The 18,108-nt window shown below is 54.5% G+C and overlaps 1 protein-coding gene and 1 long non-coding RNA gene across 9 annotated transcripts in view; one reads left to right on the top strand and one right to left on the bottom strand.

Moving 5' to 3' along the window:
- Positions 1-16,705, top strand: part of HMCN2 (hemicentin 2) — a 142,732-nt gene extending 126,027 nt beyond the window's left edge. The window contains exons 85-98 of the mRNA XM_012808266.2: positions 119-200; positions 3,764-4,033; positions 6,647-6,796; positions 8,249-8,386; positions 8,485-8,606; positions 8,969-9,206; positions 10,306-10,368; positions 10,481-10,603; positions 11,286-11,420; positions 12,386-12,514; positions 12,993-13,313; positions 13,923-14,042; positions 14,893-15,019; positions 15,909-16,705. Of these exons, the coding sequence (XP_012663720.1) occupies positions 119-200; positions 3,764-4,033; positions 6,647-6,796; positions 8,249-8,386; positions 8,485-8,606; positions 8,969-9,206; positions 10,306-10,368; positions 10,481-10,603; positions 11,286-11,420; positions 12,386-12,514; positions 12,993-13,313; positions 13,923-14,042; positions 14,893-15,019; positions 15,909-16,254 (2,364 nt within the window). The 3' untranslated portion in view covers positions 16,255-16,705. The remainder of the gene's footprint in view (positions 1-118; positions 201-3,763; positions 4,034-6,646; positions 6,797-8,248; positions 8,387-8,484; positions 8,607-8,968; positions 9,207-10,305; positions 10,369-10,480; positions 10,604-11,285; positions 11,421-12,385; positions 12,515-12,992; positions 13,314-13,922; positions 14,043-14,892; positions 15,020-15,908) is intronic.
- Positions 7,790-15,919, bottom strand: LOC105887446. Of its 8 annotated transcripts, none has more exons than XR_002774596.1 (6): positions 15,069-15,919; positions 14,268-14,335; positions 14,132-14,161; positions 12,635-12,704; positions 10,838-11,660; positions 7,790-10,614 (listed from the first exon to the last, which is right to left on the bottom strand). It is a non-coding gene; the product is annotated as an uncharacterized LOC105887446 (long non-coding RNA). The 8 variants fall into 8 exon arrangements; XR_002774599.1 differs by having other exon boundaries at positions 10,838-11,412; XR_002774597.1 differs by having other exon boundaries at positions 10,838-12,704; positions 15,069-15,195; positions 15,449-15,919.
- Positions 16,706-18,108: the final 1,403 nt, after the last annotated feature.

Raw genomic sequence — 18,108 nt, 5'->3', positions numbered from 1 at the left:
TTTAATCTCCAAGCTCTTTGCTGGCCAGCTGGATCTGGGTCTAATCATCCCAAGTGTGCCCAGCCGTCCAAGCTGCTGGTCCTCTCTCCTGAGCTCCCCCACCCCCTGCCATCTGCAGAGGGACGACGCGGGACAGTACCAGTGCCTGGCAGAGAACGAGATGGGCACCGTGAAGAAAGTGGTGCTCCTTGTACTGCAGAGTGAGTCTTGGCCTCCCTGCCCCCTCTGCAGGGTGGGTCACGGGAAGTAACACCCAGGGATAGCGATGTCTGGTGTGGCCAAGAGAGGCGTGGCCAGGAGAGGCAGGGCCAGAGACTTAGACGTCTTTAACTGGTAATTATTTGGACTACACAACTAAAGTCCCGTGAAATGTTTGCCAAATGTGTATGACACTCAGGGTTGAGCCAATAAATACTCAGTGACCCTCCAGCCATGCCTGGGGGGAGCTGGTTATTTAAAACTCAAAACTCTCATCGAGATCCTGGCCCCAGCTCCTGCACTTTCCAAGTTGTTTATACTTTACCAAGCACTACTGAGCCTCTAAGTAACACTGTGAAGTAGTCTCGGTAGGGACTTTGTAGGAAATGTTTTATGGAAGATGAATGCATACTTGGAAAAGAGCACGTACTGTGGCGTCGACCTCAGCAAAGTTTATAACATGAACCCACCCAGTTAACCAGCACCTAGATTAGAACAATAGACCCGTGTCAGCTCCCAGAGCCCCCAGTATGCCCCCTTCTACTCATAGGCCCCTGCCCCGTAATCACTGTCCCGAGCTTTGCCTGTTTTTAATTGTTTTAAAAATGAGCTTTATAGAGCCAAGTGCAACAGCTCACATTTATAACACTAGCCCTTTAGGAAGCTGAGGCAGGTTTGCTTGAGGCCAGGAGTTCAGCCTGAACAAGACCCTGCTCTACAAAAAATAGAAATTAGCCAGGTGTGGCATGCACTTGTAGTCCCAGCTACTCAGGAGGCTGAGGCAGGAGGATCACTTGAACCCAGGCATTTGAAGTTACTGTGAGCTGTGATCATACCAGTGCACTCTAGTCAGGTCGACAGAGCAAGACTCTGTTTCAAAACAAGAACAAAAATAAAACAACAGCAAAAAATCCAACTTTATTGAGATATAATTTATAGACCATAAAATTCACCCATTCATACAATTCATGGGATGCTGCTGAGCCTTAAGGAGGGAGGACATTCTGACATAGGCTGTACCATAGATGAACCAGGAGGATATTATGCCAACTAATCAAAGCCAGTGGCAAGAAGGCAAATATGGCACGATTCCACTTACGTGAAATGCCCAGAGGAGTCAGCATGTAGAGACAGACACACAGGCCAAGGGACAGCCAAGTGGGAGCCAAAGAGTGTGTCCCTGTCCCTCCCAGCCAGGGAAGGACGGGAGCCTAGTGTGAGGCCTGTCCTCTCCCACCCTGCCCAGCAATAACGAGGCACACTCCCTGTCCTGGGGCATCAAGGACGCTGGACTTTCTCAAGCCCCTGACAGAAGTTAGGTGGCACCTCCTTTCCTCTGGCTGCGTCATAGAAGGTCTGCGAAAATGCAAGATTAAATAAGAACCCAAGCATTGTATACTGGAACTCACTTATCATGCCAAGAGCAAGGAAGATCTCAACTGGAATGAGAAAAGACAACCCACAGACACTAGCTGAGATGGCACAGAAGTTTGAGTAATACCCCAAGGATTTTAAAATAGCCATCATAAAAATGCGTCACTGAGCAATTGTGAACAAGATGAAGCAGATGAAAAAACAGAAAAATCTCAGCGAAGTGTGGCTGTGGAGTAAATCAAAATTCAGGCCCTTTTCAAGTCTGCCTCTGTGTGACTCTGCTTGGGACCGCCCAGGTCCCCCCTGCACAGATGCCTATTTTCCATGGCGTCTCACTTCCAGGGTCTCCCCACTACATCTCAGGCTGGCAGAGCTGCCATTTCCCATTTGCTTCCAACCAGTTTCGCCACTATTCCTGATGGTCCCTCTCTGGGCACATTTGCACCCTCTGCTGCACAGCCAGAAAGCCCCCACTGGGAGGGGCAAACGCTGCTGGTCTTCACAGCCACCCTCCCCTAATAACACCACTATGATGACCACAGTGGGTAGAAGTGGCCACAGTCCCAGGCAGGAAGGCCAGACTTCTGTTCTCATCCAAAGTTCTAGAAGCTTTTATGGATAAATAGTTCCAAAAGTGTCATTTCATTTGCCTTTGGTTGACTTCCAGAGCCCAGAAATAGTTGTTCACACTGATTGTGTTGCGTGTCTTCCAATGTTGCCCAGTGTCCTTGTTTGGGGGAGCAGGTCTGCTGGCCTCTGCACAGCCATTGCAGGAAGTCTTGCTCTTCCTCCTTTTGACCTTTAAGTTGAATCATATCAAATGCACTCTCTCAGGCCTCTTTTACACAACCTCATTTGTGGCATTTCTTCATTTTGTTCCTGTGGAGTTAGTTTATTTGTTCTCATTGCTGTGTGATTTGCCACTCTAAGGATATGCCACAGTGTATTTATGTGTTCCAGTGTAGGTTGGTCTCCTGTTAAAGGCAGTGAAAAACAGTGCTCCTATGACGTTCTTATGTATGTCTTTTGGTAAACATGTAGCATGTAGGTGCACCTGTGTGGTCCAGGGTATTGAGCGGAATTGCTAGGTCATGTAGTCCACAGGAGCTCAGCTTCAGGAGACATTGACTGTAGTGTGCCACAGTGGTTCCCAATGATTTGTCCACGTCCTAATCCCCAGAACCTGTGACTGTTACATTATTTGGAAAAAGAGTCTTTGAAGATGAGATTAAGTTAGGATTTTGATCTGAAGAGATTATCTCAGATTATTTTAGTGGGCACAAAGTGCTATCACAAGTTTCCTATAAAAGACAACACGAAGGAGATTGGACACACACAGGCAAAATAAAGACACAGGATGGAATGGCACAGACTCACGTCAAGAAATGCTGGCAGCCACCAGAGCCAGACGGGACAAGAAACAGAATCTCCCCCAGAAGGGGAGCGTGGCACCTTAACCAGTGAAACTGATCATGGACTTCTGGCTCCCAGCTGTGTTAATCCACCAAGTCTGTGGCAATTTGTCACAGCACCACAGGAAGCTAATCCTCTGGCAGACGGGGCTCCACTGTGGTGCCAACTTGCCATCCACTGCAGCGTCTCTCAGCACTGGGCACTCCCTTTTTTCCCCGTGTTACACCCTAGAGACCACGGCAGTAAGTGGACAGGAATTACCATCCTCATCTTTCAGATGAGAAAACTGAGTGTCAGGGAGAGACCTGGTAAGAGTCATTCAGAGTAGGTGACAGAGCCCAGGTCTGCCCTGATAGCCGGACAGCACAGAGAGACACTTGTGGCAGGTGCACCTCTGGCTTCCTAAATGTTGCCAAACATTTGGAAACAACCTAAATGTCCTGTGAGAGAGGCTGGGTATAGCAAATCACAGTGGAGCCAAATGATGGCGTATCACAAAGCCACTGAAAACAAAACGTGTAATGGCATAGAAAGGTGGTTGTCTATTGTGGAGCAAAAGTAGAGGCAGGTACATGCAATAGGATCCTATTTTCACAAGGAAACAGATGATGCCTAGACAGAGGGAAATACACAGGAACGGGAGCCGGGTGGGAGGATGATACGTCCTTCTTTTCTCCTTTCTGCCTCTCTGCATTTTCCACTATGTCTAAATGTGTACTGCTTGAATACCAAAAATACCAATCAAATGTTCCTAAAAAGCTTCCCGGGCCTCCCACAGGTGCCCCAATGTTCCAGGTGGAGCCCCAGGACATGACAGTGAGATCCGGGGACAATGTGGCCCTGCCGTGTGAGGCCACTGGAGAGCCAGCACCCACAGTTGAGTGGCTGCGGGCGGGCCAGCCCTTGGAGAGCAGCCAGCGGCTCCGGACCCTGCCCGACGGGAGCCTGTGGCTGCCGCGCGTGCAGGCTGAGGATGCTGGTGTGTACGAGTGTGTCGCTTACAACCTCCTGGGTTCTGTCACAGCCCGTGCGTTGCTGGCCGTGAGAGGTACGGGGCATCCACACCCAGACCTCCTGCACCGTGGGGATTAGTGTGCTGCTTGCAAGGGCCTGGCCCCTGCCCTGCCAGCTCCCAGCTCTTCTCTTTGCCTAGTCACAGACTCAGAATGAATGGCTGGGAGGGCTTTATGGGTCATCTTGTCTCTCTGGCCCATTTTCAGGGGGGAAACTGCGTCTCAGTGGTCCTAGGTGTTCCCTATTCACCTTGGACAGAGGACCCTGGCTGTTCCAGCTTAACTGGTACAAACATGACCTCTGTTTGGACACCTTCCAATCCCATGAAGCAGGCAGAGTAAGATGAGAATGTCCACGGTGCTTGGGAGCTGCTGTGAAAAGTCACTGAATTAGCATTTGTACTGCCCAACGGTTCTCTGACCGCAGCCAGAGATGCTGTCTCGGGAGTAGATTGAGGTCTGAGCAGAGACCCTCCCCACCCTCCCCATCCCTGTGTCAGGGCTTGGTCCCTCTCTAGCTGACAAGCCCCTAGTTCTAACCACACAGCTGTGCACATGGCCTCTGGGTGCGTTCCCTGTACTATGTATTACCAAGTACCTCAGCTGAGGGCTAAAACCACAGACCTGTCTCAGAGGTCTGCAGGAGAGAGACCTCAGACTCTCGTGGGGTCTTCTCAGGGCTGTGACAATCTCCCCGACCTGCTGCTGGTTTGCTGCCGATCTCTGCATCTCTTGGCTTGTAGAAGCATCGTCTCCTCTCTGCCTTCATCTTCACACGACATCCTGCCTGTTGGTGTCTGTCTCCAATTTCCCCTATTATTCTGCAGTAAAGGGGATATTTAAAAATAAAAAAATAAAAAAAATCCGAATTTCCCCTATTATAAGGACACCAGTCCTAACGACCTCCTTTTAACTTGTCCTCTGTAAAGACCTTCTCTTCAAATAAGGTCACAATAGGAAGTCCTGAGGTGAGGACTTCAACATATTAATTCCAGAGGGGGACGCACAATTCAACACATAACAGCCTCCTTATTTATTTAATGGCAACAAGCATTGTTCCTTCACGTACACCAACTATAGAAAGGCCGAATCATACGAAATCTATGAACAATAAAGGAATTCTTCCCCGTAATTCAGTTACCAGACATAGCTTGGGCAATTATTTGGGGATAGATTCTTCCACACTCTTTTTTCCCTGAATGTAAGAGATACCATTTTTTCTTTTTACAAATGAGGTCAAGGTTACAGGTTGTCTTTGTAACCTGCCATTTTAACTCTACCTTGGACATCGTCCCAGGGGAATGAACGCAGGTCTGCATCTTCTTTATTGGCTTCTGAGCATTCCGTGGAGATGGTTTTTATCTTGATTTCTTTTAGCTCTGTTAAATAAGCAACATAGTTTATTTTTCCAATTTCCCCTCTAAAAACCGTTCCGTGGTGCCCAGCTTTGTATGCTGGCCTGAATACTTCTGGATGAGAAATTCCTGCAAGGAGCATGCTGGGTAAAGGAAATTCAACCCCTAACTATACACCTGGCTTCCCTCTTGCCTACTTCATTCCTCCTGCCCTTCGCAGGTTCCACCCCTGGCCTCATGAGGGACAAGGAGCTGCTGAGTCACCCCATGTCTGAGAAAGTTGACAGTGGCTGGCCAGGCCTGGGCTTCCAATTTCCTGTCCCCTTTTGAAACTGCCCACATCATGCTATTGCCTTCCTGTCCGGAGTGACCAATTCCTTCCTCTTCCTCTCATTAAAAGGGCAGGAGTGGGTTCATGGCCCTTCTTCCACCCCTCCCATAAACCCCAGAGCAGCGAATATTGACGAGAACCATCCCAGATGGACAGCAAATCTCATCAAATCTCATCTAGTCTGCAGGAAACAGTACTGCTCCCTAGATCCAGAATTAGCCAGCCCCCTGATTTCTCCGTTTAGGATCCTGGCAGTTGAGTGTTTTATGTTATTTTTTGACAGATCATGGGCAATTTGTTGTTAATTTCCCCTGAGAGCTAGTAAGTGGAGAGACAGGCGAACTTCTGTCTCTCGCCCCCTCAAATGCCATCTGCCTAAGCAAGACAGCTGCTGCATTAGTCAGAGGAAGTGCCCTGTGCTTGTGCCATCCATTTGATTAGTGCTCAAGAGCATCTGCTCACAGACTGCCTGGCGGCTGCCAGGAAACCAGCCCACCCCAACCAGCTGCAGGGCGTCTGGAGCCAGTGCCACTGATGGAATGGGGGATGTTCAGGTGATGGCACTCAGATCTGGCTCAGTGCCCTGGATCCTCCACCACCACCCCCACCCCCCCATCATGGGCTCCTGCATGTCTGTGGTCCCACCTCATCATTTTACAGAGGAGCCAACTCAGTTGGTTGTGGCTTGGGAGCCTGATGTGGCCAGGTTTCAAGGAACGTGATGGCAGAGCCAGAATTAGAAGCTGGCACCTCAGCCCAGCTCAGGGCTCCCCCTAACAGCTTCCCTTCACTGTTGGAGCTAGGACCTCCCCTGGATGATAAGTCCATTGCCCATTAGCTGTGTGTCCTCGGGCGAGTTTCTTCACCTCTCTGAGCCTCTTTTTATTCCTTCATGAAATGGGAATGACAACTGTGGGCACTAGGATGAATAGCAAGTCCACTGTTCTTTTTCTTCTTCACAGGGAAGCCCTGGGGGAGCCGGGGCAGCATGATTGGAGTGATCAATGGCCAGGAATTTGGTGTGGCCACACTCAACACCAGCGTACAGCAGGAGGTGCGTTCTGGGGTCACCACCATCCAGAGCAGCATCATCCACATCCCAGCAAATGTGGGTAAGTGGGGGCAACAGTGTCATCTGCCTCTGGGCCCACTGTCTCAGACCACCACGGATCCTCTGGCACCTGCTAGACCCAGGGGGAGGCAAAGCCTGCATGCCCAGGCTTGCTCAGGACCTAAGAACTAGAGCATGTCTGCCTCCAGCAGCTAAGTCCAAGCTAGAGTGGCCTTGGGTACAGGCAGCGTTCTCTGTGCCTTACAGCCCCCCCCACACACACAGAATGCAAAATCAACATTTAAAATCAGACTGACAGTGTGAAGCAGTCAGATTCTGTACTTGCAGGAGCTCAGGTCATGGTATGTGAAGCTACTGATTGCTCTTGAGGCTCTTTCCCATGGTCAAGGCCAGGGCTGATAGGACTGAAGGGACCACCAATAGAGGGATGCCAGCTGGATGTGACAAAAAGCAGGAAATGTGGAAAATCAAATTAGCTAGAAAACCTAAAGGGCCAAGAACGGTCCCCAGGCACCCTGACCCATCACATGGGTGTCCGAGTGGATTAGTGTCTGGGAGACTTGCAGACTTGTCAGGGTGGACCTCCTGTCTTGCACTTTCCAGGGGACCAGGGAGCAGAGGAAGGGCAGTGCTCATGGGGTCTTTACTAAGTGTGACTCTTCTGAAGCTGCCCTTGGCCACAGTCCTGTGTGGGCAATGTGCGGTCAGGGGACTTTGCCAGGAGTCACACCAAGTTGGCTGCCAGCAAAGAGCCAAAGAGGCCAGATGCTGCCCAGAAGTGACTGCTTATTCCAGGTGCAGGAGGAAGAGCAGTGAGAAACATCTGGCCCCAAGCCAGTGGGCCAGGCCCTGTTCAGTGGAAACAGACGCACAAAGGTAGAGAAGTTTCTACCCATGCACAGGAGCCCAGCTGGCTCCCCTTAACACGACAGAGCTGTCACCATCTCTCACCCTGAGCAAGGAGGGAATGAGCCATGTCCTCTCACCCAGTCTGTGGTCCCACTTGGCCCCAAGAGGAAGTCCAGACATCAGGTGAAAGTTTGAGAGTCCAGGAATTCATTGGCTTTTTGCAAGTGATTTAGAGTAATCCTTCCTCTCCTGGGCTCTTCCAGAAGGAAATATTGTTAATTTTCAACTCAGCCCAGCAAATATGTAATGACAGTTCATAGAGTCCCAGGCTCCACAGTGACCCAGGAGTCCACAAACTGTATTTACTGAACTGAGTTGAATATCAGCAAGTCACATGGATTTCTTTGTATACATTTCTTTTGATAATTTTTACAATAACTGTGAAATAGATTATTTACCTTCTCCACTTCTCAGGTTCTGGGTAAGTAACTGGCACAGGTAGTCATGAGGCTGAGCATGGGCAGGGAGGGAAGGGGCTGAGCTCCCCTGGGGGCAGTGGGGAGCCACAGATGGATCTAGAGCAGGAGAGTGGCCACCATGAAAATCTAGCCCTAACCTGGCCTCTGGACCCTGCCCCACCCAGGGCCTCTGATGCGGGTGCTTGTGGTCACTATCTCCCCCATCTACTGGGCCCTGGCTGGAGAGAGTGGGGAGGCCCTGAATGGCCACTCTCTGACTGGTGGCAGCTTCCGGCAGGAGTCACATGTGGAGTTTGATACAGGTGAGTAAGGTCTTCCCCCAGATGGGCTGGGTAGGCCTGAGGCCTGAGCGCAGGACTTCTTCTTATGGTGACTTGGGACTGGGTGGGGCGGGTTGCAGGGGAGCTGCTCAGGATGACCCAGGTGGCTCGGGGCCTGGATCCAGATGGCCTCTTGCTCCTCGACATGGTGGTTGATGGCATTGTCCCTGAGAGCCTAGCTGATGAAGATCTTCAAGTGCAGGTAAGGGTCATGCCCTGGGGTGTGCAGACATGAGAAGTGCCTGTCCCCAACCACCCCCAATCAGCTAGGCCCACTTTCCCTTCTAACACCCCAACAGAGGCTGGGTCATGGTCTTGGACTCAGGGTAGGACTAGCAGGTTATAACAGGCTCAGCTGGGGGCCCAGTGAGAGGATACTCTGAGCCCAGCTTCTCGGGGAAGGAGGATTCTCCCCATTCCATCAAGAAGAGCACAGAGCGAAGCGAACTGCCCGAGGCTGCCCAGCAGGTTGGAGGAAGAGCTGAGAGGCCCACCCAGTTCTCCCCCTGAGTGGGGGCTGAGTTGAAACCCAGCATCCTCCTCCTCCCCCTCTTCCTCCCCCAGGATTTCCAGGAGCGCTATGTGCAGACAGGGCCCGGCCAGCTGTTTGTGGGCTCTACGCAGCGCTTCCTCCAAGGCAGCGTCCCAGGGTTCCTGCGCTGCAACCACAGCATCCAGTACGCTGCAGCCCGGGGCCCCCAGCCCCATCTGGTGCAGCACCTGCAGGCCTCAGCTATCAGCACGGCCTTCGACCCTGAGGCCGAGGCCCTGCGCTTCCAGCTTGACACAGCCCTGCAGACTGGTGAGGCCCACACCCTTTTGCCCTACCATGCACTGCCCCAACCAAAAATGCACCTGGCTGAAGGCCATCCCCTCCCCTTGCATCTCTGACCAGGGGCCAGAGACAGGGGAACTGAGATAGCTCATCTGTTCTGCTTACCTCCAAACTGTCCCCACTCCTGTCCATCTACCAACACCCCTCGCAGAGACATAGCTCTTCAGGCCACTCCGGTTCAAACCTCTGTAGTCTTTCCCCAGACCCCAAGGTGAAGGTCAAGCCACACCCCACCCCCTTCACCCCAGGATGCCTGCACCAGAGGCCCCACCCCGGAGCCGCTGTCAGAACCCCTGGAGACTCACATGAACATGCCTTACATTCTCATCCAGGACATACTAAGGATACCTATCCAAAAGGTTTTTGACATTAAACAAGACATAGTGATAAGAGCACAGCTTTGTAGTCAGGGAGACCTTGGTTCAAATCCTAGCTGCCCCACTTTCTGGCTGTGGGACCTTGGGGTCAATGCCCAGGCCGTCTGTGAGCCTCAGTGTTCCCATCTGCACATGACATGGCCCACCTTGCAAGGTGCTGGTAGCAGAGATGCTATCTCTAAAACCCTAGCTTGGCACCTAGAGACCACTTTGTCAAGGGTGATTGTCCCTACAATTACTAGACTGTCTGGGCTCCAGAATAGCCAAGAGGCTGAGCATGGGCAGGGAGGAAAGGGGCTGAACCCTACCCACCTTATTCATGCTGCCATCCACACTCTCCCTAGCCCCTCTGCACACCCACCTCATGCAGTGCTAGGCCCTTGTGGGCACAGTTTTGTATGCATGGACCACCTGTGTTTCACTTTAATGGTTTATCCTGGGCCTGCCCAGCCTTACTGCCCAGCCCCAGGAGGAGCCCCTCAGGCATATCCCACAGCCAAGGGACCTGAGTGGGGAATAAGCTCACTGACTTGCTGGCACCATCCTGGCTGTGTCCTGGCTGAGGATGGGCTCAGTTCCCAACTGGAGGCACCATCTGGCCAGGCCAGCAGTAAAGAGCTGTGAGCCCAGCTATGGCCAATGCAGCTTTGAGGGTCTGTGTCCTTAGGACATATCCCTTGACCCCACAGAGGAGAACGAAGTTGGCTGCCCTGAGGGCTTTGAGTTGGACTCCCAGGGAGACTTCTGTGTGGGTGAGTGTTCCCCAAGTCCCCGCATGGACCTGGGAGGCCTCTGGGTGATCTGTCTCAGTCAGGTGGCAGGAGAGCCCCAGAGCAGGGACCACCAGACCCCTTCCCACCCCAGACAGGGACGAGTGCTCAGGCGGCCCGAGCCCCTGTTCCCACTCCTGCCTCAACGCACCTGGACGCTTCTCCTGTTCTTGCCCGGCCGGCTTCACCTTGGCCTGGGATGACAGGAACTGCAGAGGTGAGTGGACGCTATAGGGGAAGGCACTCCTCAGACCCAGTGCAGGTATGCAGGAGAGTCCCTGGGGCCCACTGTCTGGGAGCATTGGATGCCAGCCTGGGGGGTCCCGATGCCGTATCCCCACCAGGTCCCTTCCTGCTATGTGGGTTGCAGAAGGGCGAGGCTCAGGTATCAGGAACAATGGACATCCCCAGAGACACATGGGCAGTCACCACATGCTGGGGCCACTTATACCTGCTGAGCCTGGTCTCGGCCTTGGACACTTTCCCAACACTCAGCATTGTCTCAGTAGGCGAGAGCTGGCAAGGGGGCCATTGTACAATTGCCCTGCATGCTGTGTGTGTCCCCCTCAGCAATGCTTCTGGGTGATAGATCTGACCCTAGGGGACTTTCTTGGTGCTGCCTCCTGATCTGCACCTCTTCACTCTCACCAGCAAGGCTGGGTGCCCCAGGGGACATTGCCTGCAACCTAGCATTAGAAGCTGCAGGTCCCTTGGGTGGGCTCTGAGTTTTGGGGTAGGGCCCGCGCAGGATGATGGAAAGAGCTGGGGAGGGAGATCAGGACCTTACTGCTAGGGCTTCTCAGCCTGGGAACAGGGCAGCGTGGGTAGGCTGGGCCAGAGCCAGGGTGCTGAGGAGGGCCTGGGAGGCTGTGTTCAGTCTTCCCACACTGCCCCTGCAGATGTGGACGAGTGTGCAGGGGATGCCCACCTCTGCCGAGAGGGACAGCGCTGCGTGAACCTGCTGGGGTCCTACCGCTGTATCTCTGACTGCGGGCCTGGTTTCCGGATGGCTGCTGACAGGGCCGGCTGTGAAGGTGATGGGGGCATGGTGTGGGACCTGTCTGTACTCTAGGGAACCCAGAGGTTTCCAGGGTTCAGCTGATGGGAGGGGGTGTGTCACTGGGATGCAGGCCCTTCTAAGAGACCAGAGCTCTCTTAGAAGGAGGACAGGGAGGCCAGGGACAGAGCTTGAATCCCAGCCCAGCCTGGCTCCTGGCAGCTTGAACACCTTGGACAAGTGTCACTTCCTTCGGGGCCTCATGTTTTTTGTCTGTCTGATGAAGGGGGACCAGGTCAGGGATGGCAAACACGTGCTACCTCCACTGCACTTCCCGGTGCCCCTCGTGGGTCATGGCCCAGCTAGAGATGGCCTCTGAATCCCTCTCCACGCAGTGTTCCCAGAAGCTATATGAATCAGCTGGCATCAGCCTTTGAGATGAAACCCGGGTGCCACCCCACGTGGATGACCTCCAGGGTCCTTCCCACTCTAGCAAACTATGGTGTCACAATTGCGGGTTTGCCTGGCTGCTCTGGAGAGGCTGTGCTGGGGAGAAGGAAGTGCGACAGGGCCTGACGGGGAGGATGCACCATTGCACCTCCACAAGCCTCGATCAGCAGGGCAACCTGACCAAATCGGGCTCAGCCGGCCGCCTGCCCCCTCCCTTCCCTCTCTCTGTTTTTTAGCTCTTCCCCTACACCTTGCCCCCCAGCCCTTCATAGGCCCTATCCAATCCTCTCCTCACTGCGACGACCACTGCAGGCCTGGAATATGGCAGAGCTCTGTGCAACCTGGGACACTGCCTCCAAAGCCTCTTTTTATACCCAAACCCTCTTTGCCTCCTAGCTGGTATAATTGAAAGCAGTGACACGTTCAGACTAGTGGCATGGAAATTAAAGGAGGGGACAGGGAGGGGGCCCAAATGTGGAGAGAGATAGCACATCTTTGAGGTGAGGGCCTCTGAACTAGGCCACGCTCCCTGATGACGCCCCTGCCTCCCAGATGTGGATGAATGCCAGGAGGGACTGGATGAGTGTCACTACAACCAGCTCTGTGAGAACACCCTGGGCAGTCACCGCTGCGGCTGCCCCAGGGGGTACCGGATGCAAGGTGCTGGCCTGCCTTGCCTAGGTATGCGGACACCCACCCCCTGGTGACTACCCCCTGCTCATGGGCAGTGTGTGTTCATGGCAGTGGTGCTGGTAGTTCTGAGAATAACCACACAGCAGCTGACACTGACCGTCTACTCACCAGGCACCTGGATTCTGCTTTCCCTGACTATGGCGCCAAAATCTCACCCTGTCCCTGTGGGTCACCTTCCCTAGGATGCCAGGAGTTGAGGGTGGATCTCAGAGGGGCTCAGGAAGTAGAATCAACCCACTAAAGGGCTCAGGGACCAACGGGAGCTAGAATCCAGGATGACACTCTGAGCTGGGGGAGGCTGGGAATGGCCCAGGAAAGAGACAGCTTTGGAGACAGGCCCATGTGCAACATGTAAGCAGCTGAATTCTGGGAGGTGTGAGCAAGTAAGGAGGCTGGAGACAGGGGAGTGGCCCCTGGCTGCTGCATGAGCCCTGAGCCACCCTCTGCCCTGGCCCCACCCCTGCAGATGTCAACGAGTGCCTGCAGCTGCCTAAGGCCTGCGCCTACCAATGCCACAACCTCCGGGGCAGCTACCGCTGCCTGTGCCCACCAGGCCAGACCCTCCTCCGTGATGGCAAGACCTGTGCCGTACTGGAGCAGAGTGAACAAAATGTGACCACGGTCAGCTACCAGGGCCTTTTTGTGCCCTGGCCGCAGCCCCGGGTCCCCATCCCTGGTGGCTCCTATCATGCCTGGGTTTCCCTCCGTCCAAGACCTGGAGCCCTGGGCAGCACAGGCCGGGCCTGGTGCCCCCCTGGCTTCATCAGGCAGAACGGAGTCTGTATAGGTAAGACCAGGTCCCAACCATCCACGGAGACACATCCTCCACGTTATCTCGGGCTCCTAGGCTGGGCGGGGGCACCACCCACTGAGTTTAGACACCCAGGGGGCAGAGGCCAGTGGTAGGTGGCAGATAGTTGCCTCCTTGATACTGGGCATCTCAGAGCCTCTGGATGCTAATAGGAAAGGGGGCTCCAAGATGGGGCTGGAACATTTTCTAAACCATCTGACCAGGACACTTTGCCAGGAGGAAGGCCTCCTAGACAAGTGTTCCCAAGAACCCACTTTGAGAAACACTTCCCTTGGCACTCAGAGGCAAAGCAGCCAGGGAGGGAGATATTCTAGAGTGAAGATGTTTGGGCAAACAGAATGTGAAGAGGGACTGGAACAGGGGTGAGGGTTGAGAAAGGAATGGACCCAGTAGAGGCTAGCACTGGGCTGCAGAGGACAGAGAAGAGGCACATGGCTGAGGGCTGGCACTCCCTATTCCCACCTATGAGGAGGACCAGGGTGCCCCAGAGCCTGGCAGGCAAGGCATGTGGCCACTTGGGCCTCTGTGACTCAGCGTGTCTCTCTGCCTTCCCCACCCTGACCCCAACACTCATGCCTGGGCCAGACCTCGACGAGTGCCGGGTGCAGGGCCTGTGCCAGCACGCCTGCCGCAACACCAAAGGCAGCTACCAGTGCCTCTGCCCCGCCGGCTACCGCCTCCTCCCCAGTGGGAAGAACTGCCAGGGTGAGCCGGGGCCCAGGCAAACCACCTCCCACATGCCGGAGGGGCTGGGGTGGGCAGCAGGGGACAGGGCATGCGAGGATCTCACCCACTCTGTTCACTCCAGCCCCTTCACAGCCATCCTGTGATGTTGGGCAGAGAGGGGAGCAGAGGGGTTACATGATCACCCCCAGGCCCCACGCTTCAAACAGGAGCCTCAAGCAATTACATGAGCAGGCCCTGCCTCACCTCTCTGAGCCTCAGCCTCCTGGTGAAATACGGCTAACATAGTCCCCCTCAAATAGCTGGGATGGGACCTGCAGAGGACAGGCACAGAGCCAGCACAGTTGCTGCTGGTAGCAGCAGTGATGTCCCCCCACTCCTGAGTTGGGCACCTCTGACACACACCAGGGCAGGGGATGCTGCTTCCCCTGCCTGGCAACAGGATCTGCCAGCCTTGCCCATTTCCATCCTCATTGTCATGGGGCTCAGGGACTGTCCTCTGAGAAGGGCAGGACTCCACAGAAGGAGACCAAGATGCTGTGCCCACAGAGAGTGGGCATTCTAGATCAAAGGGCAAGTGGCCGGCCAAGACAAGCCCCAGGTCTCTGAAGCCCTGCAGCCAGACACCAGGCTCAGGAACTCCCCACAGCTCCTACCACCATGCCCTGGAAAGACACCCCGACAGGTGGGGAGGTGCTAGGGACCCCTGCTAGGCTGTCACAGGTCAGACTGGCAGGGGACAAAGGAAGAAGGGCTGCTCACCTGGCTGGTCAGCAAAGGCATTTCTCCCCGCTCACGCCCTGTTCTCTTGCCTCCCCTGGTCGGTGTTTTGGGCGGATCTTTGCTCAACTTTTCGTCCCCTCCTCCCCAGATATCAATGAGTGTGAGGAGGACGGCGTTGAGTGTGGGCCTGGCCAGATGTGCTTCAACACCCGAGGCAGCTACCAGTGTGTGGACACATCCTGTCCTGCCACTTACCGGCAGGGCCCCAGCCCTGGGTAAGGGGCTCAGCTGGGTGGGGGATAGGTGGGGGTGGGAGGACATTACCTGCCAGGAGCTGCCACTTCCCGTCTGGCTCCTGTGCCCTCCAAGAGCATATTCTGCAGCCACTCAGGGTGCAAGCTCCCCTTGATACTGTCGCTCCCTGGCAAGGGACGGAGGTGTGCATGGAGTGCTAGGGACAGGGGAAAGGCCAGAGGAGGGGTTAGAGCAGGACACACGTGAACACACACACAAAACCCAGGCCCATGAATGCTGCCCAGAGATGTACACAACACCCCAAGACACAGACACCCGCAGTGCACTTCCTCCAGGCCACTGACAGGGCTACAAACTCTCACAAAAAGGATCAGGGACAGGAGGGCCCAGGGGCAGAGCTGCTGTGGTTAGAGAAGTGTCCTGGGGCAGGGAACTGCCCTGGACCTTACCCAACAGGAAAGCTAGGCTAGGTGTGGCAGTGGGTGCCCTGGGTAAGGCTCAGCGTTTCTTCAAGCCTTCTCCGTCCCAGCCCCGCACAATAAATCCCAGGCGGTGACTCAGCTCCGTGCACCTGCGGGTAGACCTGGAGGGCTCTAAGTTGCCGGATGCCCTTCGCCTGTGGGGCAACCTTGGGGCATAGACTGAGAAAGTCCACTGGGAAACCTGCTTCCATGGGAAAGAGCATGTCTCCGGCTTCTTCGGGCCTCATTTGTTGATCTCTACCATGGGCTGACAGTGGTGCTTGCAGAGAAGGCATCCGCGGCGCGGGCCTGATATTGGGGGTGACAAACAGGGTGTGTGCAGCGCTGCAGAGGGTGGGGACGGGGCCGGTTTCTATAGCAGGGCCTTGCTGCACTCTGAGGACAGCCCCGGGTCCGCCCAACTTTCTCTATCTGTGCTGCTCGGTAGGACGTGCTTCCGACGCTGCTCTCAGGACTGCGGCGCCGACGGCCCCTCCACGCTGCAGTACCGGCTGCTGCCTCTGCCCCTGGGCGTGCGCGCCCACCACGACGTGGCGCGCTTGGTCGCCTTCTCCGACGCAGGTGTCCCAGCCAACCGCACTGAGCTCAGCGTGCTGGAGCCCGACCCGCGCAGCCCGTTCGCGCTGCGCCCGCTGCGCGCTGGTCATGGCGCGGTCTACACCCGCCGCGCCCTCACCCGCGCCGGCCTCTACCGGCTCACCGTGCGCGCCGCCGCGCCGCGCCACCAGAGTGTCTTCGTCCTGCTCATCGCGGTGTCCCCCTACCCCTACTGAGGCAGTGAGGGTCACTAGCTGTAGCTCTGGGACCAGTGTGACGCCCTGGGAAGGGGGGCGGGGAGGAACCGTCTCGGCCCCCACCGCCTGGCCAGGCTAGGAAAGGTACAGGGTGGCCCTGGCCCATGCCATCTGCTGTGGCAAGAGGAACGTCATCTTCTGCCGCCTCCGTGCGTCAACGAAACCGTTAGTAAACACAACCCTGTGCCTAGCCTTGATCTCAGGACAGCGAGGACCTGAGTTCGCACAGGCAGGTGCCAAAGGTTGTCAAAGCCCCAGGCAAGGCTGGGGGTGAAGCCTCAGAGGGAGGCAGGGACAGAGGGCACCGGGGTGCCCAAGAGGAGGGGCAGCCCCTGTGCTGACGGCAGCAGCGGTCCCTGTCCACACCTCTGACACTATCGTTCTGAACCCAGCGTGTGTGTATGATATAAAAACGATTGTTTTTAACGGATGTGGTGTCTTTGTCTACTTATTTTGCTTTATAAGGAGGAGCTTTGCCGGGGAGGGAGACCGACCCCTTTCTGTTTTGATCCTGGACCACTAGAGTCCAGCAGAAATCCCAAATCCAACCTCTTAGTGTTAGATCTTTAGACTTGCGCACCCCTAGGTGTCTGCAACTTTGTACACTTTGACCTACATCTCCCCGGTTTCCCCCAGTCTTTGCCCTTGGCAACCTCCATTTTCTTCTCTATTTCTATGTATTCAACTTTTTTGTTTTTTTTTTAGATTCCACGTTATTATAAGTGAGATCATTTTCTTTGTGGCTGGCTAATTTGTGATTAAAATAATAGGTTTTAGTATTTTAATAAATGAATTCAATTCATTCATTTACTCTGTCACTGAAGACTCATTGAGTTTTCCTTTCATGCCGTGAAATCCTCGTGCTCACAAGCTCACGTTCTAATGGCAAAGGGCATGTGGACAGCAAGCGAATGAAGAGTGAAATGTGGGCCTGCCCGTTAGTGATGGCGTGTTAGGGAGGAGAAAAGTTGGGAAGGTGGGAGTGGGGGTCGGGGTACGCATCACCCAGCTGATGGCTTTTGAGAAGAGACCTCAAAAAGGTGAGGACAGGACACAGGACATCATGGGACATGGCATGGAGGGGAAGGAGGTTCCTGGCAGAACAGCAGGTTCCAGGCCTGAGGCAGGAAGTTGAAGGTGGGTGGGAGCGAGGGGAAGGGAAGAGAGAGGTTGGAAGAGACAGGTCAGGGGCTTGGGGCAGATCCTGTGGGGGCTTTGGGCCACTGAAGGGACTTTGGCTGTGACTGAGTGAGCGGGGGAGACTGCATATGTGTGTCCTGGCTCCAGGCTGTTGGGGGAAAGGCAGGTAAAAGCGGAGTCAGCCCAGAGCTGTCAGTCTTCCCCAGGCCTCCTTCCTGGGCTAATGGAAAGCTGTTCCTTTCTCCCTGTTCCTCTGCTTAGTGTGATTTGGTCATTTCCCCCAAATGTCCCCTTCGTCTCACCTGGGCAAAGGAAAAGCTGTCCCAGTTATTTCCCGCATTATTCTGACAATCAGACTGTCTAAACTGAGACATCCAACAATACTGGGACAAACAGAGAAGAAATAGGTGTCTATTTTATAGATGGAGAAAGGGAGGCACAGGGAGGGAATGCGACCCTGTCACTTGACTGACACATGACTGGTTACAGTTAGGTTTGGACTCTTGATTCCTAGCTAACAGCCCCAACAGGGCACTTCTTTCTACCGCTTTCCTTTAAACCAGTCTACAGTCTTTCCATTAAGGGCCAGATATGTAAATATTTTTGGCTTTTCAAGACACTAGTCTCTGTCAAAACTACTCACCTCTGCTGTTGCAGTGGAGAAGTAGCCAAGGAGGACACAGAAACAGATGG

This window comes from Otolemur garnettii, unplaced genomic scaffold (assembly GCF_000181295.1).
Source record: "Otolemur garnettii isolate 467f Iridium unplaced genomic scaffold, OtoGar3 scaffold00087, whole genome shotgun sequence".
Classification (NCBI taxonomy): domain Eukaryota; kingdom Metazoa; phylum Chordata; class Mammalia; order Primates; family Galagidae; genus Otolemur; species Otolemur garnettii.
Note: the sequence above shows the minus strand (reverse complement) of the source record. Positions and strands in the feature narration are given on the sequence as shown.